This window comes from Giraffa tippelskirchi, chromosome 7, assembly GCF_054371585.1.
Source record: "Giraffa tippelskirchi isolate mGirTip1 chromosome 7, T2T-mGirTip1v1.2.pri, whole genome shotgun sequence".
Lineage (NCBI taxonomy): Eukaryota > Metazoa > Chordata > Mammalia > Artiodactyla > Giraffidae > Giraffa > Giraffa tippelskirchi.
In genome coordinates, this window is record NC_137281.1 from 35510503 (window position 1) to 35536217 (window position 25715).

General features: G+C 49.6%; 1 protein-coding gene across 1 annotated transcript; it reads right to left on the reverse strand.

Moving 5' to 3' along the window:
• Positions 1 to 25051, reverse strand: ADGRG3 (adhesion G protein-coupled receptor G3). The gene is made up of 12 exons (XM_081512427.1): positions 24961 to 25051; positions 18941 to 19103; positions 13257 to 13395; positions 11521 to 11667; positions 10564 to 10698; positions 9997 to 10036; positions 9730 to 9821; positions 9461 to 9573; positions 6701 to 6981; positions 6399 to 6492; positions 4775 to 5049; positions 1 to 2032 (listed from the first exon to the last, which is right to left on the reverse strand). Exons 1-12 carry the CDS (start codon positions 25010 to 25012, stop codon positions 1920 to 1922), a joined length of 1644 nt encoding a protein of 547 aa, XP_081368553.1. The 5' UTR covers positions 25013 to 25051; the 3' UTR covers positions 1 to 1919.
• Positions 25052 to 25715: the final 664 nt, after the last annotated feature.

Below are 25715 nucleotides of genomic sequence, written 5' to 3' on the forward strand. Positions count from 1 at the left end.
TGTTTGCTGAGTGGGAGGAGGGAGAAGGGGAATCCAAGTCCAGGGCATTTGTGGGGAGGAGGCAGACTGGCAGCCAGGGGTTGTGGTGAGGCTCTAATAATAATAACTTCTCACCTGTGGAAGGTGCTAGACTTTCTGCAAAGCACACTGGGGAGGGTGGGGGTTGAGGAGGGAGGCTGAACAGTAAGTCGGATGAGGTGCAGGGTAGGGTAGAAGAGAGGGGTGGACACCAGCGTTCTGCCCTCCTGTTCGGGCCAGCCCAGGGGGCCAGTGTGTCCCTGCATTTGCCTGTCTCTCTCCTTCTGTTTTCTTTCTTTGGGTCAGTTTATCTGTTCATCTTTCTATCAGTTTATCTTTCTATCTCTCTCCATCTCTTTATCTCTATATCTCTGCATCTATCTCTACTGTCTCTGCCTCTTTTTTGTTTCCCACTGAGGAAACCAGTGGTTTCAAAACCAAGCCCAGCCACTGGAAGTGACAAACCCAGCTGGGTCTGGCCTGAGCTACTCCCCTGGCACTATGGGAGCTTGTATGCCAGAAGAAATGTCCACCCTCTCTCTGTTCACAACCACCCGCCCCCCGCACTGGCTCTTCAGCCTCAGGTGTGCTGAGCCCTGAACCTTACCCCCTCCATCCCCACCAAGACAGCAGGTCAGAGGTCAGTCCACCTGAGGCCAGCTGGGACCTGGGACCCTTTGCTGCAATGCTCGCAACTTGGGCAAACCTCTCCTCCAGCAACAAAATGCAGAGAAGCTATATGGGACTAAAAATAACTGCGTGCATGTGTAGTTGGGGCCAGTCCTGGACAAAAGAAACAAAACAAAAAACTAAAAAAGTCCCTAATGCCACTTCTGAAGAGCTAGGAATAAAAACAGGGTGTTGGGGAAAAAAAGCTGGGTACTGCACATGCCCTCTGTACTCAGCACCACCAGAAGGATGGGCAAACCACCTAAGCTAGGCTTCCAGCCCAACCCCTGGACAAATCCCTACTCTCACCCCATGAAAGGAATCAGCTTCCCCACCCCTGCCCTCAGGGAGCGAGCAAGCAAGGCAGCCTGTTGTTTGCTCCCTGCTGCAGCAGGGGCCCCAATAAAGCCTTGCCTGAATTGCTCGTCTGGCCTCCCGTCAATGTCTGTTGATCGAGAAAGGCCAAGGACCCTGGTTGGTATCAAGGCCACCCGCGAGGCAGTTCAGAGGAGGGACTGGGGGACTTTTGAGGTAGCCCACCTACTGAGTAAGTGGCATTCCTTGATATTCAGTGTCCCCAATACCTGAGGGGCTCCCAGCACCCCTGAACGGCAGGGAGACCTCTGTGAGGATGGGCCCTGGAGAGAGTGGCTGAGACCAGGTGAGAACAGAGGAGGACCAACCCCCCACCCCCTCAAAACAAACCTCCAGTCCACAACATCCCCCCACGCCTGAGCGGGCAGTGGCCCAGAGCTCCCCCTCAGGTACAGGCGGCCCAAGGGCAGAGCTGTGGGAGGGCAGTGATGAGGGGAAGGAAGGAAGGGGAGCGGCTGGGGACTCTTCACGAGGCGGCCAAGGAAGGGCTTCCTTATTTGAACTCAGGCTTTCCGAGACTAGAAGGCCGGTTTGTTCTGAGGGCAGGGGGTGGGCATGGGGGCAGGGTGTGGGTGTCGCCCTGTGCCAGCAGCGGTCTCAGGATTACAGGGACTTGAGGCTCCTGCCTTCCTGGATCTGTGAACTCTCAGACCCATAGGTGTCTCTGGATAAGACCCTTGAGACAGCATGGCCCAACGTACTTCCCATCCCCTGGCTTCCCAGTCACATTGTACAGAGAAGGGCGCTGAGGCCCAGAAGGAGGCAGGGACCCCCTTCCCCCCACCCCCAGGTCACACAGCAAATTAGGGCTGAGTCCAGAGCGCAGGGCGGGTCTGACCTGGCCACATGGCCATCCTCTATTCATGAGACACGGTGTGGGCCTGGTCAACCCGGGCAGTGCCAGAAGATGAGGTCACGGTGCTCTGGCTTGGGCAGTAGATAACAATGAACCAGCAGAAGATGAAGACACCTGTGAGGGAGGAGAAAGCCTCAGTGAGCCTGGGGCAGGGCTGGGGCTGGCGGCTGCCCGGAGGCGAAACCGCTCCACTGTAAAAGCTCAAGAATGTACAGAAACATCAGCCCCCAAGATGAAATCTATTCCTGAAAAAGGACCTAATCAATATCTTGGGAATGAAAACCAGTCCTTGAAATATAATCTATATACATATCTATCACATAAAACAAAGGCCAAAATGAAGAGATTTTCATACATACAAAACAACGACCACTGCCCCTCTTATAAAGGGTTATTCCAGGATGCGCTTCAGCAAGAAGAGGGAAGGTGTGAGGTATGAAAACTGTAGTAAGTACAGACATTGAGGGAAAAGTAAAAATCATTTTATGTCTTTCAGAGAAATTTAGAACTAAAACCCTATACAACAATAAAAGTATTGAGGGGACTTCCCTGGTGGTCCAGTGGTAAAGAATCTGCTTTCCAATGCAGGGACACAGGTTTCTTGGTCAGGGAACTATGATCCCACATGCCACCAGGCTAAAAAGCCTGTATGCCACAACTAAATAACTTCATACACCACAACAAAGAGATTGTGTGCAGCAATGAAAACCCAGCACAGACAAAAATAAAAAATGTAAACTTGTTAAAAAATATATTGAAAAGACTTCAAGGGCTGTTAAAGTGGGCTGAGGGCTCTGTTTGTGAGGAAGAGAGAAATACTGAGTTACTCATAGTCAGTCGAAAAACCTCAGTGCGGTGAAGTGTTCATATTTAGCTATAGTGGGTAACCTCAGAAAGAATGACAATCTGCAGTTTCAAGATGCGCCCCCAAACCTTAACCCCTGAGTCTTCTCAGATGTGGACTCATGAATCTTCATCTAGGGCCAGTCTCTGATGGCCTAATAATAATGACTTCTGTTGTTAACATAGTTCCCACATATTGAAGGCTTACTGTGTCCCACAGACACATTATCTCAGTTATTCATCACGAGATCCGGAGAGAAAAGTACTGGGATTATCCCAACTGTACAGATGACAGGATCTAAGGAGTTGAATGAGTTGTTGGGGTGGTGAGTGGAGGCAGGATTTGAACCTAGGTCTGCTTGTCTCTGGGTTTCCCAGGTGGCTCAGTGGTAAACAATCCACCTGCTAATACAGGAGATGCAGGTTTGATCCCTGGGTCAGGAAGATCCCCTGGAGAAGGTAATGGCAACCCACTCCAGTATTCTTGCCAGGGAAATCCCATGGACAGAGGAGCCTGGCGAGTTACTGTCCGTGGGGTTGAGAAAGAGTTGGACATGACTTAGCAACTAAACAACAAGAACTGCTTGTACCCAGTGCTGCCAACCATGTTGCCATGCAGTCTTGTGAGGCATTGGGAGCCAGCCCTGTTCCTGTGGGCTTGCACCCGCTGGATCTAGACCCCCTAGGTCCCTAGCGACTGCTCTGGACAGGATGAGACTGTGAGTCAAAGCCACACTTACTGTTCTTCTCTGGGCTGTTTTCCCTCACAGTTGGGCTGTGATAGAAGGCAATGGCACCCCACTCCAGTACTCTTGCCTGGAAAATGCCATGGATGGAGGAGCCTGGTAGGCTGCAGTCCATGGGGTCGCTAAGAGTCGGACACAACTGAGCGACTTCACTTTCACTTTTCACTTTCATGCATTGGAGAAGGAAATGGCAACCCACTCCAGTGTTCTTGCCTGGAGAATCCCAGGGACGGCGGAGCCTGCTGGGCTGCCATCTATGGGGTCACACAGAGTTGGACACGACTGAGGTGACTTAGCAGCAGCAGCAGCATACTTCTTTAAATTCCATGTATGAAACAGGGGTATGAGGAGGAAAGGGGACAGGTGCAGGCAGGGAAACCCTGCCCCACATGCACCCTGAGTACCTGCCCCTTTGCTGGATATCGGAGGAAAAATCCTGTTGGGGCAGGGAGCAGGCTTATCTACCATTTCCTCCACTAATCATTTCCTTCCCGCCTCCACAGACCCTTCAAGACTCTGTTCATGTCACATAGCCATCACATCACATGATCTTGCTCTCCTGGCCACAGATGACTGGACCAGAGATGGATGTCTGATGGCCCAGTCAGATCCTTGGCTCTCCTAAGAACATAGAATAGACTGAACCAGACCACGGTCAGCAGACTGGGAAGATGACATAGGGATGAGGTGGTCATCTGGGACAGCCAGTGGGAGGCCATGGGTAAGAATGGGCCAGTGGAGGGAAAAAGTTACCGCAGAGAGAAGGTGAGCGACTTCTTGTGACTCCAGAGAAAAAGATGGAGCAAGTATCTGCTTTGGTTTTGGTGGCTTTTCCTGACTCTGCTACCAGCTCCTATGAAGTCGGCCAGTCTTCCTGCCCTGGGGTCCTTGGGAGAGCCTTGGGTATTTAAAATTCATACCCTTGAGTACCACCAGGCTTCCCCGGTGACTCAGTGGTAAAGAATCTGCCTGCCAATGCAGGAAGCGTGGGTTTGATCCCAGGGTCGGGAAGATCCCCTGGAGAAGGAACTGACAACCCACTCCAGTATTCTTGCCTGGGAAATCCTATGGACAGAGGAGTCTGGCGGGCGACAATCCATGGGGTTGCAAAAGAATCGGACTTAACTTAGCGACTAAACAACAACAACTGATTTGAGCGAGCCTGAGTAGAATCCTGTTTCTGGCTATCTACACCCTCCTTCAAAGCCCCCCAACACCCTTTGGTGCAGGAAGGCAGCCCGTCTCCTCCCTAGCCCAGGAGCCTCACCTTGAAGAGAGGTGAACACTGCAAAGACATAGGCGGTGAACGGGCCCAGGGACGTGAGGAGGGCCAGCCCCCATGGCACGCCCACCAGGCACGAGAGGCCCAGCAGGGTGAGGACCCCCTTCCAGTGCTGCCCCTTCTCCTTGCCCGCTGTGGCACTCGACAGAGTGAAGATCTTCCAGGATACCAGGCTCAGGATCACCACGCCAAAGAGGAAAACAATGAGGAAATAGCCGTGCACAGTGACGTAGAGGGCAGTTTTCTCACGGAACCAGCACCTGGAGGAGAGGGGTGGCTGCTGGGACCAGAGGAAGTCCCCTGGGCGGGGGACTTCCCACTTGCTCCCCTGGGAGCAAGCCCTGGGTAGTCTCCCCAGCCTGTTCTTCTCTGACTAAGACGATGCACCAGCCCCATATCCACCCACCCTTCCCCTGCTCTCCCAGGGCAGGGGATGCCATGAGGCTCCAGGTTAGACCAGTGGGTACAAAAGGCCAATTCAGTCCCAAAGGCATGTTTTGTTCACCCCACCTTATGTTGGAAAAAAACAAACAAACAACTGAATTAAGGAATACCCTTTTAAAAGTGAAAGATTTGGCATATACATCCAGATTCCACTCGGCTTATGGGATCTTGGGCTTTGCTGGAGCCTCAGATGGTAAAGAATCAGCCTGCAATGATACCTGTGTTCGATCCTAGTTCCCCCTCCAGGGATTGAACCCAGGCACTGGCAGTGCAAGCACCAAGTCCTAACCACTGGACCACCGGGGAATTCCCTAAATATGCCAATTTCTGCTTCTCTTATGAAACCATACAGCTGGCAGCTCTGCGGACGCCCTCCTGAGGGACAGTAAGCAGCTGCCAATTGGGCTGGTGTGTGATTGACGGTCTGTGGACATGCCCATCCAGGCTGTAGCAAACATTTATGTTACCTGTCTGGCCCCTGGGACTCTGCATTCAAGGCCCTGGGCACAGCACCAAGGCCCCGCCAACTCTTCTTAGCACAGAGTCACGGGTCTCAGGCAGGAGCCCTGGGAGAGGCTCAACTCGGCCGCACCATGCCCTGCACCGCAGGGGTAAACAAGGCCCCAAAGCAAGTGTGGATCAACCCCCATTGTACAAACAAGGAGACCCAGGCTCTGAGAGGGGACGACCTTGCCCACCGTCACACAGCAACCCAGAGGCAGAGTCTGCATAGATCCAGGGCTGCTGCAAGCACTGGACAGTTGTGCCCTGCACAAGGGCACCTGGCTGGGGGGCAGGTGGAGGCTGAAATCCAGCTCACCCTGTACTCACCAGGCTGGGCACCTGGCATGGCAGGTCAGAGAGATGAAGGGGGTACGTTTTAAAATTTTCCCAAAGGTGCTATAGAAGGTGGTGGTGCCGCAGGTGGGAGCAGGGTGTCCTGCCTCCTGGTCCAGTCCTCTCTCCTTCTCAGCCCCCTCTCTCTTTGTCCTTCCTCTCTCCGGGCCTCAGTTTACCCCTTCAGGCCATGAGCTAGCTGGATCTTTGGATCCTCGGCCTTGACTTACCCTCTTCCCGGGATTCTCCCCTCTCCCCACCTCCTTCTGGCCCTAATTTGTGCCCCCAGGGCCCTGAGGTCACCCCAACTCCCACAGCCACCACTCACAGCTCCAGCGTGGTGACGTTCTTCTCATCACGGATGGAGTAGGGGCCGTAGCTGTTGGCGATCCCAGTACTGATGACTATTAGGGCAGGCAGGACTGAGGGCAAGGAGGAGAGGACATATGGCATAGCTGAGGCTCCCTGGGCACAGCAGCCTTCACATCCCCCTCCCACAGTCCATCCCTCAAGCTCTGAGCCGATCAGAGAGAGAGCTGCCCCTGCCCATGGCCCTCCCCAAGGCTGGTCCCCTTCTGGCCTCATCCAGACAGAGCCAGCCAACCCTCTGCCTGGCCAGGAGGCACCTACCCCAGGCCACGAGGCTCAGCTTCAAGAAGTAGTGGCTGATGTAGGTGTTAAAGACCTTGATGACGAGCAGGTAGAGGTGGAAGGCTTCCAGGCTCATCCAGGTGAAGGCACAGAGCAGGAAGTAGTGGAAGACGGCCCCCCGGGCCCAGCAGGCGGCATCGGACCCCTTCAGACCTTGCCCCACATTGATGAAGAAGGCCAGATTCAGGAGAAACAAGCTGACACTCAGGGCCACATGGATCTTGGGGGCGTCTTCAGACTTGAACCTCTGCCAGGAGAACCTGGGGCAAGAAGGGCCAGTGCAGAAGCGCACCCAGACCTCTCTGTCTCACCACCCCTGTTCCACCTCTCTGCCAGTATGAGCACCCTCTGGTTCAAGTCCAGGGGCTCTCTCATGACCTGCAGGACCCTGTGGGTTCTGGATCTTTCTGGCTTCATTCCTTGACTCCATGCTTGAGCCAAACCGCGTAACTTGCAACTCTCTGAATGCCTTCTGCTTCTCCATAGCTCCCAGGCTTTGCCCATGCTCTTCCCTCTGCCCTCAGGTGCCTTTCCCTGCTCCACCTTCAAAACCCTCCTTGGATGTTTCCTCCTGCGAAGGCTGTCTCTGAAGGCCACTTATCCCAGGCTTAGGTGGAAGTCCCAGAAATGTGTGCGGTGTAACTCTCCTGCCCCTTATTTCCGTCTCTCCCCATGCTGTGACCTTGGGCCTAGCACAATAAGCAGGAGGAGGCCCTGCATTGGTTGAGTGACTGGACAGATGGCGCATGGATGCCCAAGGCCTAGAAATTGTAAGAAGGTGAGGCTCAGAGATGGACAGGGACTCAGAGTCACAGAGCAGGACAGGGGCTCCAGGCTCCCAGCCCAGGGCTCCCCGCCTGCTCTGTAAGGCTCACTGCACCTTCCTAGCCAACCTGCAGGACTCTCATTGGAGGAATGGGCCCTCACAGCTGCCTGGAGGGGGCATGAGGGATAATGTCCACCTCACCTGAGAAGCCAGGCCCCACCCTTGGAAGATACTGACACTTCCTCCTGGCACTCCAAGCGCTTCCCACAGGGTCCAGCAGGGCAACCAGCTGGCAAGTCACGCTTAGCTTGTTGGGGATGAAGGTAGTGTCCTGGGCCAGGTCTTGGGGATGGGGGCAGGGGTGGCACCATTTACACTCACTGTTTGGTCTGAGATGGGGGAGTGGAGCTGGTGGGGGCCTCAGCCCCCCCAGAAAGACAGCACCAGCATGTGGAGGAGGGCAATGGGAGGACCCAGACTGGGAATCAGGAGACCGAGGGCTGCTCCAAGCCAGTCATGGGTCAGAAGGCCAGGCATGGGGCTGGTCCCATGGGTTCCTTCAGCAGAAGTTCCTGTGGGTCCTTCAGCCATGGCCGGGGCCTGGGAGAGCCTGGGACTGGCTGCAGCAGCCTCTGTTGTCCCTGCTCCTCCTTCTTCCAGGAACAGCCTTAGGTTTCCCCAAGGAGTACCCTTCCCCACTCTCAGCCATGGACCTCAAACCCAAGAGCAGGCATGTGATCTGGCCTGACCAATCAGTGTCATCCATCCTTTCACCACAGTGCGCCTGTTTAGTCATGGACACAGGGTCTAAGTTACACCAGTGAGATTCAACTCTGCAGTACAGGGACAAAACTGAATACACACACACACACACACACACACACACACACACACACACACACACACACACACAGGGCATGCACAGGCTCAGCCTCTTTGGGGTATGATCTCTGCATGGCCCGGCACTCAGAAGGGCTCTGTGCTTGTTTTAATGCTCTGTTGTCACCATCTTGAAATTCCTAATGATTTTTGAACAAGGGGCTACAAGTTTTTATTTTGAACTGAGCCCTGCAAATGATTTAGCCAGTCCTGTGTGCATGTGTAAACATGCTCACACACACACACAATTGAATACATGTGGAAAATGGTGAAAACTGAATGAGCTCTGTATTCTCATTAGCAGTGCTGAGCGTGTGTGTCTGTGCGTGTGTGTGTGTGTGTGTTAGTCGCTCATTCGCATCCAACTCTTTGCGACCCCATGGACGGTAGCCCACCTAGGCTCCTCTGTCCATGGAGTTTTCCAGGCAAGAATACTGGAGCGGGTTGCCATTTCCTTCTGCAAAGAGCAGTGCTGTACCAATATCAATTTCCTGGTTTCATACTGTACTACAGTTATAGAAAATGTCATCACTGAGGAAAGCTGGATGAAGGAAACCTGGGGCTCTAGGTACTATTTCTGCAACTTCCTGTTAGCCTATAATTATTTCAAAATAAAGTTTTTTAAGAGACCTCAATTCTGAGGCTTAGTTCAGAAGATTAGCTGGTTAGGCAGCTAAGAAGCTATGATGCAAGTCTGGGGCTCCCCAAGGCCCCTGAGTATGCAGAAGTTGTCTGACATGACTGACAAAGGAGAAAGCAAAGTGGTGAGAATCAGAGGGACACGGAGTCCCAGGGACATCTTTTGCACCTGGATCCAGCATCACCTGAACTGAGATCACCTTGGGCTTTTCAATCCCGTAAACCATGCATTATCTATTTTAATTCAATTTGAGTTGAGTTTCTGCCACCTGTAACTGAAATAGCCAGACACTTTTCAGCCTCCAATCCCATTTTATAGATGAGGAAGCTGATGTTTGGAGAAAATATGAGTATAACATAAGATTAACACTACTCTGCTGGTTTCTACCCTACCCTGCTGCTGTCCTTGAGGGCAGGAAGGAGATGTGGGGTGGGGCTGGGGGGGGGTGACCCACCTCAGGACAGCATAGAGGATGATGGTGAAGGCCAGGAAGATCATGGAGGTTCCACAGCCAGCCTGGGAAATCTGTATGAGGGCCTTCACAGTAGCTTCATCCAAGATCGGCCTCTGTGGGTGAGTCCCCCGAGTGAGAATCCTATCAATTGGAGGCCAGGCCTGCACACTCCCAAGGCCTGGCCCCTGCCCGCAGCCACCCCAATCTCCGGGTCAGGAGCCTCGGCATTGCTGGAATTGCTGGGATGGTCGGGGAGGGGGCACTGTTACCAGCAGCAGGGCGAAGAAGGTCAGGTGGTCACAGCGGCAGACGGTCCTGTGGAATCCAACCTCTGTGGAGCAGCCTTTGGAAGACCAGTCTCCTGATGACCCAGATGAGAAGGAGAGGGAGCATAGCAGAGGGGAGGGCAGGAAAAGGGAAGAGAGAGGTCCGGAGAGGAAAGGAAGAGGGGCCGGCCCTGCTGTTGGAGTCTTATCCCCTAAGGACAGGACTCATCCTCCCCTCATCTTACCCGGGGAAGGTTCTCCAGGCCCTACCTTTAGTCACATTCCAGAATTCACAGCTGAGGTTCATGTTCTAAAACCAGAGAGTGGGATTCAGGGGCAAGGCAGGGGTGACTGGGAGCAGGGAGAAGAGGGTGGGGGGAGTGAGGGGGTGCTCCGTGTCTCAGCACATGCCTGCATTAGGTGGAAGCAAGGCTCAGCCTGTGATCACACGGGAACCACATTTGAAGAATTTGATGTATCCCTGGTCAGCGTGTGGGGCATGGATAGGTGTGGGTGGGAGAGGCGTATGTCTGGGGGCTCCTTTATGGGAGCGTGCATGTAAGCAGATGTGCAAATCTGTGTGCATGCATGTGGGTTTGCCAGGTTCACCGGGCCCCTCTGGGAGCACATGAGCGGAGCATGTTGGGAGGCACGTGGACATGCCTGCATAGGCTGGACATGTGTCCATGGGCACAATTGTGTGTCTGGTCCTAATGGTTTCTCCCAGGTGGATGTGGGAGGGTGCGGGGGTGTGTGTGTGTGCAGAGTCCCCTGCAAGTCTGTCTATGCCTAGGGATGCCCACCTGCCCACCTGCCCGGCTAGGGTGGGGGACTCACAGAGGGCTGGTGCTGATGGGAGAATGTGATCTCCAAAGGCTCAGTCAGTTCAGTGACATTTATGTGACCCAGAGTCAAGCCCACCATGCGATTGTTCAACACGCTGCTGCCGTCCTCCCGGCTGAGCAGGGAGCCCTGTGGAGGGATAGGGGGAATCCAGGCTACACAAAGGGCTCCCCCAACCCAACCCTGGTGGGGGTTCCTAAGGGCCTCTAGGGCTTGTGCACCTTGCCTGTAGAGAAAAGTCTGGAGCCAGAGGTCCGGGGGATAAGGGGTCATGGGCAACCTTCTTCCTGCTGCTCCCCGGAGTCTGCACGGGCTATGCCAGGATGGGCCCTACACTCTAGGCCGAATGGCCACAATGCTGTGTATTTGATAGCTCTCCATTTCTGGTCCCCAGGGTTCCTCCGCCCTCTTAACTGGAGAGCAGGGTTAGAAGGAAGATCAGCCAAGAGATGGAGGACAGTGGATGCCTACAGGTGGGGAGCCCCTGCCCACCAGCACTCAGGGATGCACAAGCCCCCGTGTGAGTGCAGACACACCTCTGGGGACATACCTGGTACACATTTGCAAGGGAATGCATATGCTTGCTCTAGTGAACACGGCCACACCAGAACATACATGATTATGAGTGTAATCAGGAATAAGAAAAGGGATGCATGCTTGTGCATGGACAAGGATGCACACAGGATATGAACTCACTTGGGATACAGATACAAGTTCAAGGACACCGGTGGGGGGGTGCAGTCTAAATACCAAGTGGGAATAACCAGCATGAGCCTGCGGTCCAGACTCTAAGGACAGGGGTCTAGATGACCTTGGCTGCTTGAGGAACATTCTGCAGACGTTCATCACTTCCTTCGTCCACATTAGGTCCCTCAGCAAAGACTCCAGGGGGGGCAAGCATGTCCCAGTGAACCCAGCATTGAATCTCAGCCACCCTGTGCCTCTCCTCACCTTGAAGACGTTCCCCGGACCGATGTCCAGGATGATTATGCCCAACCGGACCACTGGCCCGCTGCTTTTCAGGGATCCGAAAAGGCTCTTGGGCAGCCGGACTCTGTCAGGGTGCTGGTGCTCATCCTTGGTCACCTGCTTCGGAATCTGCAACCACAGACCCAGCCACTTCTGTCTTTCCTGGAGGAGCCCAGCCGTGAACACAGCTCCTGCCCCTCCCCCAGCTGGAAGGAGAAACTGAGGCACGCTGGGTGGTGGGACAGCACCAGGGTCCGAGGACAGCTCTGAGAGGCGGGACACCTGGGGGCACAGTCCAATCTCTGCTCTGTTCAGGCTGTGAGCCCCTGGCCAAGTCATAGCCCTTGTGGAGCCTCGGTTTTCCCAATATGGAGAATGGAGCCAGCAAGCGTCCACGTGGCCACCAGTCAGGCAGGCTGAAAGTGGGCTATGAAGGGGCAGCACCTGGACAGGTCAGTTTGCAGGTGTGAGGAAGGGTCAGTGGTAGTGCTTTTGGCCAGGGTCCTGACCCCTGCTGTGCTGACATGGGGCTAGGGTGACAATGTCTGGTTTCCGAGTCAGGGATAAATGGAAAGCATAAGGCCATTGGAAAGGGAGACAGTGAGGACAAAGAGGAAAAATACAAGAATTCACATTGAATGTGATATCCATCCCCACCCAACAACACATTTTGTAACAGCTAAGAATGTTCAAAATTTTAAAATAAATTTTCATGGGTAGTTGCCAAGTGTGTTTCGTCCATTCTGTGACCTCACTGTTCCCCTGGGGCTGCAGCCTGGTCCCACCTGATCCTGCCTCAAAAGCACCCATGGGCATGGAGACAGGGGGAGCTAAGTGTTGTAGCCAAGAGCCTCAACTTTCTGCTTCCTAGCCCAGAACCTTGTCAAAAGGACATGTGGGTGATTTCAGAGGCCGGTGCCTACCCCATGCAGAGGGCTCAGCTATTACAGTGATGTGATAAAGGGTTGAGAAAGGCCCCTCCATCTTCCATCTCTCCTTCTCTAGGCTGACCTGAAAGTCCCTCAGTGACAGACCACTTCCCTGCTGCCCAAACTTTCACCCTCCGCTTTATGCCTTGAAGGAGGCTGTGCCCTCGCTGCACCAAATATTCCCTGTAAGTTATTGCATTTGCTCTCTCTGATAACCTTGAAAGTGGGCAATATCATCCCCATTTTATAGATGGGGAAACCGAGGCTCAGAAAAGTTCAGTACTTTGCCCAAGATCACAGTAACTAGTTAGGGGCAGAATCCAGACCAGTGTAAACCCAGAGTCTGCCTGTTAACCCTTTGTAGTACCTCTGTCAGTGCCTTTACCTGGTTTCTAATGTGTTACCCGATAGAAGTTCTCATGGGAATGTCAGACTTTGGAGGAGCCTTCAAGCTCATTTTATAGATGAGGACTCAGGGGCCCAGAGAGGGGAGGGGATTTCCTTGAGGACACTTTGTCAGGTCGGGGGGAAGTCCAGGACTAGAACCCTGACTCTCAATTTGACAATCTTCCAAAGGTCTCATGCTAGCACCCTGGATAATCTGTTACCAGGATCCACTCACCCAGTTAACTCACCAGCATGCACTAGCCAGGTGGCAGAGAACTACCCAGCATGACATGGGAAGGACAACTGTTGATGGACACCAAGCACAGACCATGATTCTCTCAGAAAAATATGCCTGAGGAAAGTAGGGCCAGAACCCACCAAAGGGGATGGGGGAGTCTTCACCTGAGAGGGGGTCAGAGAGAAGTACAGGTCTTCTGAGACACTGGTGTTGATGCTCTTGACAAGCGCCATCAAAAAAGATGTATTCAATGTGTCCGTCTGACTCCTGTCCACCAGATAGGTCTCAAAGTTCAGCCAATACCTACAAGGGAAGATAGGGTCTTGCAGGTTGAGTCGCCCATTCACCTGGCCCGCTCACCTGGATGACAGGAGGAGGAATACCACGGGACAGCGATCATCAGGCTCTTGGTGTAGGAGGGGTGACCCAGGATATCAAAGGGAAGACCATGATGCTGCAGAAGAGGGGTGCATGGGAGCGATTCATGCTGGTTCTGAGGGATTCTGGTCAGAGGCCCCCCTGAGTACATGTTTCTCTTTTTTGGTAACAAAATACATTACAATGTAAAGTTTGTCATATTAACCATTTCAAAGTGTGCAATTCAGTGGCATTAAAGACATGCACAGCATTTGAAATCATCTTTGCTATCTAGCTCCAGAAATGTCCATCACCCTTAAAGGAAACTCTGAGCCCATTAAGCAGTTACTCTTCCCCCAGGCTCTGGAAACCACTAATCTATGAGTTTGCCTATTCTGGATATTTCATATAAATAGAATTATGCGCTATCAGGTCTGTTGGCTTCTTCCACTTTACATTTTCAATGTTTACCTATGTTATGGCATGTGTAAGTATTTCATTCCTTTTTATGGATGAATAATTTACCTTTGTATGTATATATCACCTTTTGTTTATACGTGTTTCCATTGACAGGCATTTGGATTGTTTCCACTTTTTGGCTGTTGTGAGTGGAGTTGCTTATATTCATGTAAAAGCTTTTGTTTGAAGAGTATTTTTTTTTAAGTCTTTATTGAACTTTATACAATGTTGTTTCTGTCTTGTGTTATTGTTTCTTGGCCAGGAGACATGTGTGACCTTAGCTCCCTGACCAGGGATTGAACTCACATCCACTGCATTGGAAGGTGAAGTCTTAACCACTGGACCACCAGGGAAGCCCCTGAAGACTTGATTTTAATTCTTTTGCGTGGATACCTAGGAGCAGAATTGCTGGTAATTCTATGTTTAACTTCTTGAGGAACTATTCAACTGTTTTCCATATTAGCTGCATCATTTTATAGTCCCATCACCAATGGATGAGGGTCTTGATTTCTCCAGATTCTTGCCAACACTTGGTATTTTCACTTTGTTTTGTTTCATTTTCAATTATAGCCATCCTAGGGGGTGTGAAGTGGTATCTCACTGTGGTTTTAATTTGCATTTCTCTAGTGACTAATGATGTTGAGCACATTTTCATGTGCTTATTGGTATGTGTAAATCTTCTTTGGAGAAATTCTTCTGAGCAGTGGAAACTGTGGGATGATCAGTGTGCGGTGTGAGGGCTGTGCTCCGCTGTGCTGTGCTTAGTCTTTCAGTCGTGTCTGACTCTTTCTGACCCCACAGACTGCAGCCCGCCAGGCTCCTCAGTCCATGGGATTCTCCAGGCAAGAATACTGGAGTGGGGTGCCTTGCCCTCCTCCAGGGGATCTTCCCAACCCAGGGATCGAATCCAGGTCTCCTACATTGCAGGTAGATTCTTTACCATCTGAGCCACCAGGGAAGTCCAAGAATACTGGAGCAGGTAGCCTATCCCTTCTCCAGGGGATCTTCCTGACTCAGGAATCAAACTGGCGTCTCCTGCATTGCAGGCAGATTCTTTACCAGCTGAGCTACCAGGGAAGCCCTGATATGAGAGCTCACTCACACTTATTACCAAGTGCTAAGTAAATACAGGAATTCAGCCTTTGAAGACTTAGCTCTGTGGACACTGACTTATGGGAACTGATCTGGCATTGGAAATACATAGAACACAAATTTAATTGTCATTTATTTTACTGTAGCCCTCTTGCCATGGGCTAGAACAGGGGTCCCCAGTCCCTGGAGCCACAGACGGGTATCGGTCTGTGGACCATTAGGAACTGGGTCGCACTGCAGGAGGTGAGGGGTTGTCTTCCACAAAACCGGTCCCTAGTGCCAAAAACTTTGGGGACCACTGGGCTAGAAAGTCGGGGTGAGGCGAGTCCCCCCTCCCAAGCCGGTCCCTGTCCTGGTGCTCTCCATGGTGCTGAAACTTCTCTGGCCAGAGTTCCTTTTCCTAAGCAAGGGTTCCTAAGATGTGTTGCCCGTGTTTTAAAAGTAATTCTAAACAGGTGAAGGCTGAAGTAGCAATGGGAGAAAAGTGGAACAAGAACAGATAGAGCCAGATCAAGGCTATTGGAAAGGAGTAGCTATGGAGGGCTTGCAAGGGAGACGAAAGGGAGAATTTTATTTCAACATCATTTTTTGAATAGTCACAGTTACCCAGGTGGGGCTAGTGGTAAAGAACACATCTGCCAATGCAGGAGACATAAGAGATTTTGGTTCGATCCTTGGGTCGGGAAGAGCCCCTGGAGAAGGAAATGACAACGCACTCTAGCATTCTTGCCTAGAGAATCCCATGGGCAGAGGAGTCTGGTGGGCTATGGTCCATAGGATCACAAAGAGTCAGACATGGCTGAAGTGACTTATCACAGCACCAAGAAATAAAAAAAACTCCAGGGAAACCACAGGACAAAAATATTGTAAAATATAATCCATGAAAACATGTGCAAATGAGATTGGATGGATCAAGCAACTAGAAAATCCAGCCAGAAACAGTGAGATGAGACCGTCCAAATCCATTGACTGAGATACACCAATTGATGCTACTTTTTATCTTTCAAAAATCTAAACAAAGTTTTGTGATTTTTATTGTTACCAAATAAAATAGAGAATTGTAGCTCACTTCATGCATTCTAAACATTCCTTTCCCTTACAAAACAGCCCATGAATTTACTTTCTTGAGGGAAGATTTTCTGATCTGGGTTTCAGAGCACTTTTTAAAAATTGTTTTAGTTGTGAAAGTAACATATATTCAGAAATTCTAAAGCATAGATGAAAGTGAAAAGAAAGTGTTAGTCACTCAGTTCTGTCCAACTCTATGTGGTCCCATGGATTGTCTCCTCTGTCCATGGAATTCTCCAGGCAAGAATACTGGAGTGGGTTGCCATTCCCTTCTCGACAGATGTATAACTGAATTTTTAATTATAAAGATGACACCCATTTAAGGGTCATCTTCTTTGTCTGATACTAATTTAACTATTGAGATATCTTTTTGTTTGTGTTTGTTTGCATGATACAATTTTTTTCATTGTAAGTGGTGTGAAGTTCAACAACTTGTCTTTTACCTTGGAGGGGACATCTTGATATTCTCTAGTCCTCTGAATGTCCAGGAGATTCAATGAGGTGATGGGACCCTGAATTCTTATGGAGTTTGTCTCCTATATTCTGGTTCATACATGTCTTCCTACAGCATCTTCACCACTTGCCACTTTCTGCTCATCAGATCTAATCAGCAATGTTGTCAATATGGTGAACTTTGTAGAAGGTCAAGATTAGTGAGGTCTCTGTGAATTATCTTATGGCAGTGAAGAGACTTGATGTCGCCCTCAGGAAACATTGTGGCTATATACTGTTAGCTCTGCCAAGTAAAAGCAAACTACTTCAGGGACCTCTCTAGTGGTCCAGTGGTTAAAATCCACCTTCCAGTGCAGAGGACTCAGGTTCAACTGTCTTCCCTCATAACTCAGTTGGTAAAGAATCCTTCTGCAATGCATAGGACCCCGGGTTGATTTTGGGATGATCTGCTGGAGAAGGAATAGACTACCCACTCCAGTATTCTTGGGCTTCCCTTGTGGCTCAGCTGGTAAAGAATCTGCCTGCTATGCAGGAGATTTGGGTTTGATTCCTGGGTTGGGAAGATCCTTTGGAGAAGGGGAAGGCTACCCACTCCAGTATTCTGGCCTGGAAAATTCCATGGACTGTATAGTCCATGGGGTCGCAAAGAGTCGTACACAACTGAGCAACTTTCACTTTCCCTACTTTCGGGTTCAATTTCTGGTTGGGGAACTAAAATCCCACATGCCTCAGGGCCACTAAATACCCCTCACTGCCACTAGAGAGTCCACGTGCTGCAACTACTGAGCCCAAGCACTCTAGACCCCATGCTCCACAACAGAAGTCCACATATCACAATGGGAAGCCCTTGCACTGCAACTAGAGAAAAGTCCATATGCTGCAATGAAGACCTAGCACAGCCAAAATTTTTTTCAAAAACTTTTTCAAAAAGCAAGCTACTTTTGGAAGTCCTTGAAAAATGGTTTGGAGAAAAAAACATTAGCCATGTAATAGCCGCATAGCAATGGCGAGGGGCTGTGTTGATTCCTTTGTGTAAACATACTCATCAGGGACAGCAGCTACAATCAGATTCACTACCTGATTAAGTTTATGACAGTCCATGTCATTCTCCAAGACCCACCTGACTGATGGTGTGTTAAATGGAGTTATGGCAGGTATTATCACTTCTGCTTCTTTCAAGTCTTTCATGGTTGCATTAATCTCTATATTTGCCCCCATTGATTTTGTTTTGTTTCTGGTTTACTATCTCAGTGGGAAAAAGACATTCCAGGAGCTAGTATTTAGCCATTCAATGAAATGCCCTCCCGAATGCAATTCAATGGAGAAAGCATAATCTCTTTAATAAATAGTGCCAAAATCAGACTACCTTGGTGATCCAGAGGTTAAGAATCCACCTGCCAGTGCAGGAGACATGGGTTCCATCCATCCCTGGTCTGGGAAGATTCCACATGCCTCGGGGCAACTAGGCCAGTGAGCTGCAACTACTGAAGCCCGAACACCCAGAGCCTGTGCTCCACACAAGAGAAGCTACCATAATGAGAATCAAGCACAGTGCAGTGAAGAATAGCCACCACTCACCTTGCAGCAGCAAAGATCCAGAGCAGCTATAAATTAATTAATTAATTAAAAATTTAAAAAGGAAAGATAGTGTCAAAACCATTAGCTATCTAAATGCAAAATGACAGTAATAATATAAAGCTAGACATTTATCTCACACTGTGCACATAAAATGAAACTCAAATGCTAATTGAGCCTAATTATAAGACTTCAAACAATACACTTAGAACAGAAAACTTAGAAGAAAAATTTTATAGCCTTGCTAGATGAACATTTCTTTGATATGTTTTAAATTTAAGTTAGAATTTATCAAAATTAAATGCTTTTGATTTTCAAAAGACATTGTTAGGAAAATGAAAAAACAAAGCATCATATACTGGGAGAGAATACATATTTGCAAATCGTACATCTGATATAGGACTTGTATCCAGAATTCTTAAAACTCAGTAGTAAGAAGACAACCCAGTTTTTTAAAAGAGAGGAAGATTTGAATAATCATTTCACCAAAGAAAATACACAAGCATATGAAAAGTTACTCAACATTGTCAGTCATTTGTTAAATGTAAATAAAACCATAGTGAAATACCATCCACACTCAGTGAAATGGCTATAACTCAAAATACCAACAGTATTGTAAAAATGTATTGAAACTACAACCCTTTTATACTGTTTATGGGAAAGCAAATGATATAGCCACTTTGAGAATCAGTTTGGCAGTTTTTTATAAAGCAAAACATTTACTTACTGTATGTCCTAGCAATTCCATTCCCAAAGAAATGAAAACATATGTCTATAAAGAACTTGAATTCAAATGTTTATGGAAGAGGCCCAGATTCCTGCTCCAGCTCAGAGGGCCCTTTACCTCTGCAAGTTTCCCAGATGGCAGAGTTCCTCCTGAGACTGTGTACACTTTGAGAAGCAACCAGCAGTTCTGTTAAGGTCGAAGTCTTCATACTGGTTCATATGGGTGAAGCGCCGGCAGACATTTCTTGGCTCCTCATATCTGGGTGTGAAATTTCCCTCATCTAACAGAGGGATGCAAAATGTGAATGTTCTGCATGGGGAGGCGCCACAAGGGCAGAGGGTAGAGGAGTTCAGGGTCCAGAGTCTAGTGGTGTGGACTAGAACCCCAGCTCCACCCATCCACATCAACTGTGTGAACTTGAGATGGATTCATACCCTCCCTGTACCTCAGTTTCAAGGTGAAGGAGATAATATCCTGCCCCTGCCGCCCCCCCCAACCCATCTCACAGGGCCAGTGGGCTGCTTTGGGAAAAGTACGTACAAAAGGCTTGGCGCATGACTCTATAGATAAAGGTTCATGTTAGTGCAAGTACCGTTTTCCTGCCTCCTCCAGGGAGTCTGCCTGGCTTTTTTGCATTTGTTCCACATCAGACTTTCCAAAGCCTTCACAAGTGGGACACATGGTGTAACTCTTAGACATGATCTGTTTTGGTTTGCCTCATTCTCCCACATTCCCAGCACAACCCTCATGGCTACCTCCTGGTATGGGTGGAAAATACAGCAGAGTGGGGCTCCCTGAAGCAGAATGACTGAGCAAGGTCACCAGCTAGTTGGAGGCTCCAGGACCAGAGGTCAGCTTTCACCTGGTAGGGGATGGAGTGCAAGCTTCGGGTCACTAGCTGTGTGACCTCAGGTAAATTACTTAAACTCTCTGATACTCAGTCTCATTGGCCAAATGGGGCTGATGATACTTTCCTTCCTAGTTGTGGGGAGGATTAGAGATCATACGCATTAAGGACTTAGCTCACTGGAGGGTACAGTCGGTATTATTTATTCCAGGAGATGAGAAAGGCATTGTAAAACTATTTGCATATTTATGTATTTACATTGAGTGGAAGGATGTGCCTATATATTTACCTATCTCTCAGCAAAAATAATATATGAACAGAGTTTTTAAAAACAAACTGTACACAAGGACATAAAATGAAAAGTAAAAGTCCCTGCAACTCCCAGCTCACACTCTATAGAGTTCACTACCTATAAAAGTTTATTGTACAACTTTCCAGGGAATGACTATGCATATGCAAGTATGTTATGTGAATTTACAAATTTACCTGAATGGGATCATTTAGCAATATATCTAAAAGAGCTTTCTGCATCAGCACATACTGATCCATCTCATTCATTATATATTTGCATACTATTTCAGTATATGGGTATTGCAATGCTTCTTCAGTTGGTCCCCTCTTGGTGAACATTTAGGGGGTTTTTGTTTTATTTTGTTTACTATTTTGAATAATGCTACTTATGTCTTTGTCAGTGTATGTTATGAATTCATAGAAAACATTCCTATCCTTGGCATTTCTATATCAAAATGTATGCACTTGGGAAAATTGCTAGATATTATCGAATTTCCTTCTTTTTTAAAAAAAGATGTATGCAATTTTATTTGCTTATTTGGCTGCATTGGGTCTTCGCTGCTGCAGGCAGGCTTTCTCTACTTATAGTGTGCTGGCTCTAGGCACTCAGGCTTCGGTGGTTGTGGCGTACAGACCAGTTTGCTCTGTGGGTTTAGTTGTCTGGCAGCATGTGGAATCTTCCTGGACCAGGGATTGAACCTATGTCCCTTGCATTGGCAAGCGGATTCTTAACCATTAGGCCACCAGGGAAGTCCTCAAATTTCCTTCTCAAAAGGGCTACAGCTCTTTATACTTGCACCCAAATGGACAAGAGTGACTGCTTTACTCACACGCTCACAGTCCTAGACTTTACCAAACTTTGAAATCTTTGCTAGACTGGAGGCTAAAATTGGGTTTCATTTTAATTTTAGAAGAAGTTTGAGCATCTATTTGTATGTCTTTTTCCATAAACTGCTTTATTGCTTCCTTTACAGGAGTGAGACTGGATCTTGACAATCTGTGCCTTTAAGTTCTAACTGGCGCACCAGGAGCTGAGGGTGAGGTGGGCAGGGAGACATTTACTTTTCATTTTTTCACATCCTTCTCTGGTGTTTGATTTTTTAAAAAATTATGTACAGTATTACTTTCACATTAAATGATATCAGTTGAATTTTAAGACAAAAATAAAATACATGGTAAAGACAACAGCACACCAAAGTTAGGGTAAATGTAGGGTAAAGTGGTAACATTTTCAAGTGGATTTTATAATAATTAGGCCTATATGTGACAATGTTTTAAGTAGCTTATAAAGGAACTTTAGTTTTCTGTTAGATTATAAAGATATTCATAATATGTTGTTTAATGGGAAAAAGCACAGGATGGGTGAGTCTATGTAGAATAAGATCCATGTTTGCTTTTTAAGCAAAGGAGGAAGAGAGGGGCTTCCCCGGTGGCTCAGAGGTAAAGAATCCACCTGTCATTGCAGGAGATATGGGTTCGATCCCTGATCTGGAAAGACCCCACAAGCAGCAGAGCAACTCAGCCTGCGAGCCGCTGCTATTGAGCCTGTGCTCTAGAGCCTGGGAGCCACACTGCTGAAGCCCACGCTCCCTAGAGCCCATGCTCCGAGACAAAAGAAGCCACCACAGCTAGAGAAAAGCCCAGGCAGCAGTGAAGACCTGGCACAGCCAAAAATAAGAAATAAATAATTTTTAAAAAGGAGGAAGAGAGAGAAAACAGGGAAGGAGGGAGAAAGAGAGAAAGAAGGAAGAAGAGCAGAGAGGAAGAGGAGGGAGCCAAGGAAAGTGTCATGTCAGCTCCAGGGGAGGCAATGTTGTCTTTTAATGGCAGCCCTCTGGGTGCCTGACGGATTACTCATGGGTGCTGGGTACAGGGGGCACCTCGGCAGGTGTAAACAGAGCCTTCCCCCTGGCCCGCCATGAGATTTCAGGGCCTTCAGACTTGTGAAGCTCTTGGCAAGTATCTGGGGCAGAGAAGATTACAAAACATCTTTTTTTGCAATTATTTTTGGAAGACATTATCAGAAGCATTTAGCTCAGACAGAGAGAGCCTGACCCAGGCCTTTGTGCCGGAGGTCCCTCCAAACCCACCCTACTCTTCTCCATCCTGCTCTGACCCAGAGGTTGGTCTCCAAGGACCACCTCAATCTGGGTTCATATGGGGAGTGAGGGATGGGCAAGGAGGTCAGAAGGCAGGACAGTGCCTGTCCTTCCCTAGCCTCCGCATCACTGGCCTGCTTCTCTTTGCCAACAGCCACAGACTCTTGTCCCTGACCTGTCCTCAGTAAAGTATCCCCGCCCCCCGCCTTTTTTAAAGATTTTTTTTTTTTGATGTGGATCATTTTTGAAGTCTTTATTGAATTTGTTACAATGTTGCTTCTGTTATGTAGTTAGAATAGGAAAAAAGAGTCCAGAATGGCGGTGGCTAAAAGACAAAGACGGGAAAAGCCTGCGAAAACAGAACAAAGAAAATAGAACAAAGGAAGATTCGAGGATAGTAGTGAGAACCTCAGGTGAAACAAACAGCCCTTCTGGCTAGCCCAATTTACAAAGGGCAGGCTCAAGGGGAGGAGAAAAAACATATAGAAAGAGGAGCCAAAATTGGGCCAGGGGCTTCTCTTCGGGTCTTTTGGGTTGGCCCGCCCTCACACATCGAAGATGTATTTTCCTTTGGTTTCTAAATAAAACTGAGCTGTAACACGGAACTGTAACACTGGTCCATATCCAAGGAAGTTACATGGGGATATAACGCTGGCCCATCCATCGCTTCAGATTTTTGTTACAACGAGACAGAAGTGAGGAAATTACAAACTCCCCCAATGCTTCCGTTTTATGTTTTTGATTTTTGGCCACAAGGCACGTGGTATCTTAGCTCCCTGACCAGGGATTAAACCTGTATCCCCTGCATTGGAAGGTGAAGTCTTAACCCCTGGGCCAAGAGGGAAGTCCCAGGAAAGTAACCCTTTATTAAAGAGACCGTATGCTTCCCTCTAGATACCTTCCAAGTGGCACAGTGGTAAAGAATCCAATCAATGCAGGAGATGCAAGAGGGTTCAATCCCTGGGTCAGGAGGATACCCTGGAGTTGGAAATGGCAACCTGCTCCAGTATTCTTGCCTGGAAAATCCCATGGACAGAGGAATCTGGCAGGCTACAGTCCCTGAGGTCTCAAAAGTGTTGGACATGACTGAGCAAATGAGCACACACACACTTCTCTCTCTGGGTCCCTACTCCTTTGAAGCACCCATGTCACTCTGCTAGAACGTGAGTCCCTTGAGAGCAGGGACCACATGGTATATGAGCACAGGGCCCGATATTGTGTCGAGGGCTCCATTCATTCTGGAATGAATGAATGAAAAGAGCAAATGAACGCATGGCAACTGCCCAAAAACACCCACAAAGGAAGGGGCTTACCTCAAGATATAAATCTCTCAGGGCTTCTCACACTGTTTAAACAGCTGAACCAGAGCACCCATGTCACCATAGGGGAAACTCCATCACTCCAAGGGGACTTCAAGGCCCGACCAGAAAATTACAACTTCTGCGAGGGGCCCAGGGTCCTTACAAGATCAAGCTAGAGCCACTATTTGTTATGAAGTTAATTAATCCTTCAAGTGTTGCTGCCACACCTCTGGTACAACATTGCCATTTTTCACACTTTTTTGGGCCGTGTACATGTGTGTTAGTTGTTCAGTCATGTCCGACTCTTTGTGACCCCACAGGCTCCTTTGTCCACAAAATTCTCTAATCAAGAATACTGAAGTGGGTTGCCATTCCCTTCTCCAGGGAGTCTTCCTGACCCAGGGATTGAACCCAGGTCTCCTGCATTGCAGGCATATTCTTTACCATCTGAGCCACCAAGGAAGCCCTATTTTATGCCATAGACTGAATTTTGCATTTCCCTGAATTTCCCAACTTTTGAAGAGAAGAAGTTTACTTGAAGCCCTGAGAGATTGATCCAAAGCCATGTGACCCCACGCTGGACACACACAGGGGTGGGGATGAGGGACAGGCATGCAGGCCATTCACTGAATCAAAAGTGAAACAAGAGGAGCAGGTGAGGCTCAGAAACAGACAGCCCATGGGGAGGGTGCATCTTCCTCTGCCCCAGAGGGGTCACTGCAGATGGCACAGAGCAGCCAGGGAGAGCTGACCAGGTAGGCCAGGGATGGGGGCCCCTTTCCCAGGAAAAAGGAAAGCAAGGGCAAGGCCTGGCACCCTCAGGCTGCCTCTGGACAACCACCGTGTGGGTGTGTGCCAGACCGGGAGTGAGGGCTTCCCTTGTGGACCAGTGGTTAAGACTTCACCTTCCAGCATGGGTGGTGTGGGCTCAATCCCTGGTTGGGGAGCTAAGATCCCACATGTCTCGGGGTCAAAAACACAAAACATAAAAAATAGAAGCAATATGGTAACAAACTCAACAAAGACTTTTAAAATGACCCGCGTTTAAAAAAAAAATCTTTGGGGAAAAAAAGGCCAAGAGTAAAGGAATGGAAAGTCTAATTCTCAGCTTGGGTGACTGGGTACCGTGGAGCTATTGTGGGGTCAGGGAAAGGGAGCCAGTGTGGCTGGGGAAAGGGGTTGGGGGTGGTGGTGGGAGGGCAGTGCAGGCCGTCTGGCCTCAGCCTCCAGAGGGTCCCAGACTCCTTTCCCAGAAGCTCAGAGGCAGTGGAGAAGGGCTTGTCCCATCCCCTCACCCCGTGTCCTGGAGCCATGACTGTCAGAGAGCCACAGCCTGAGGTATAGGGGTGGGGGAGCACCCTCTATGGCCCCCTCCCATCTCCAGGGTGCTGTGGGGGGAAGCCAAGGGGATCCAAGACAAGTGCTGACCCAAGTTTATCAGGACAGTAAAACTGACCCAGAGGTCAGAGGAGGTGAGGCAGCCATCAGGGTGGGCACCTCAGAGGACACGCTCCGGACATGCCCTCTCCCCACCCCTCCCCATCCCTGACCCCGGCTGTCCCAGGCTTGGCAGGAGGGGAGGAGGAGCCCACTGCTCACCTAGGGCCAGATGCAGGAGTAGCAGGACCCCCAGGGCCCTGAGTGCCACCATCCTGGGCCAGCCTCGTCCACACCAGCCAGAGCCCTGCAGCTGTGTGTCCTTCTGGTCCCAGGTTCTGCTGAGCCGGCCCTCCCTGGCCCCAACCCCGCAGCGTCACCGCTTCCTGTGGTCTCTTTCTCACCCTTCCTGTGCCATGGCACTGTCAGTTAAGTTGTGAAAGGTGAGTGTGGGGAACTGGGCAGTGTTCCTAGCCTCACCCCGCCCCATGACCACCAGCAGAGGGGCCCAGATTCCTTGGGAGCTGCTGAACCCACCCCAGGGACACTGCTCCTGGGGTCTTATCTGGGTGGGTGTGGGGATCCAGCGGCCACAGAAGCTCTGAGCAGGCTCCTGGGGAGTGATGACGGGCCTGGGCTTTGGAACCAACAATTCTTTTCTCAGATCCTCCTTTCACAAGCGAGGGGCCTCTCTGAGCCTCAATTTCACCCTTTGTAAAACAGACACCAAGTGGCCCAGTCGGTAAAGAATTCGCCTGCATTGTAGGAGACGATCTGCAGCTCAGGAGACCAGGGTTCGATCCCTGGGTGGGAAGATCTCCTGGAGGAGGAAATGGCAACCCACTCCAGTATTCTTCCCTGGAAAATCCCACGGACAGAGGAGCCTGGTGGGCTACAGTCCATGGGGTCACAAGAGTCAGGCATGATTGAGCGACTAAACCACCAAAACAGACACAGCAATGCAGCACTGCCTCCTA

Bases quoted from the DNA above. Each gene is read 5' to 3' on its own strand.
- ADGRG3 (XM_081512427.1), bottom strand. From the start codon at position 25,012: ATGGTGGCACTCAGGGCCCTGGGGGTCCTGCTACTCCTGCATCTGGCC. The intron at 10,699-11,520 runs GTGAGGAGAGGC...ATCCCTCCACAG, and splicing joins GTCCGGGGAACGTCTTCAAG to GGCTCCCTGCTCAGCCGGGA. The intron at 10,037-10,563 runs GTGAGTCCCCCA...CTCTGGTTTTAG, and splicing joins CCCATCAGCACCAGCCCTCT to AACATGAACCTCAGCTGTGA.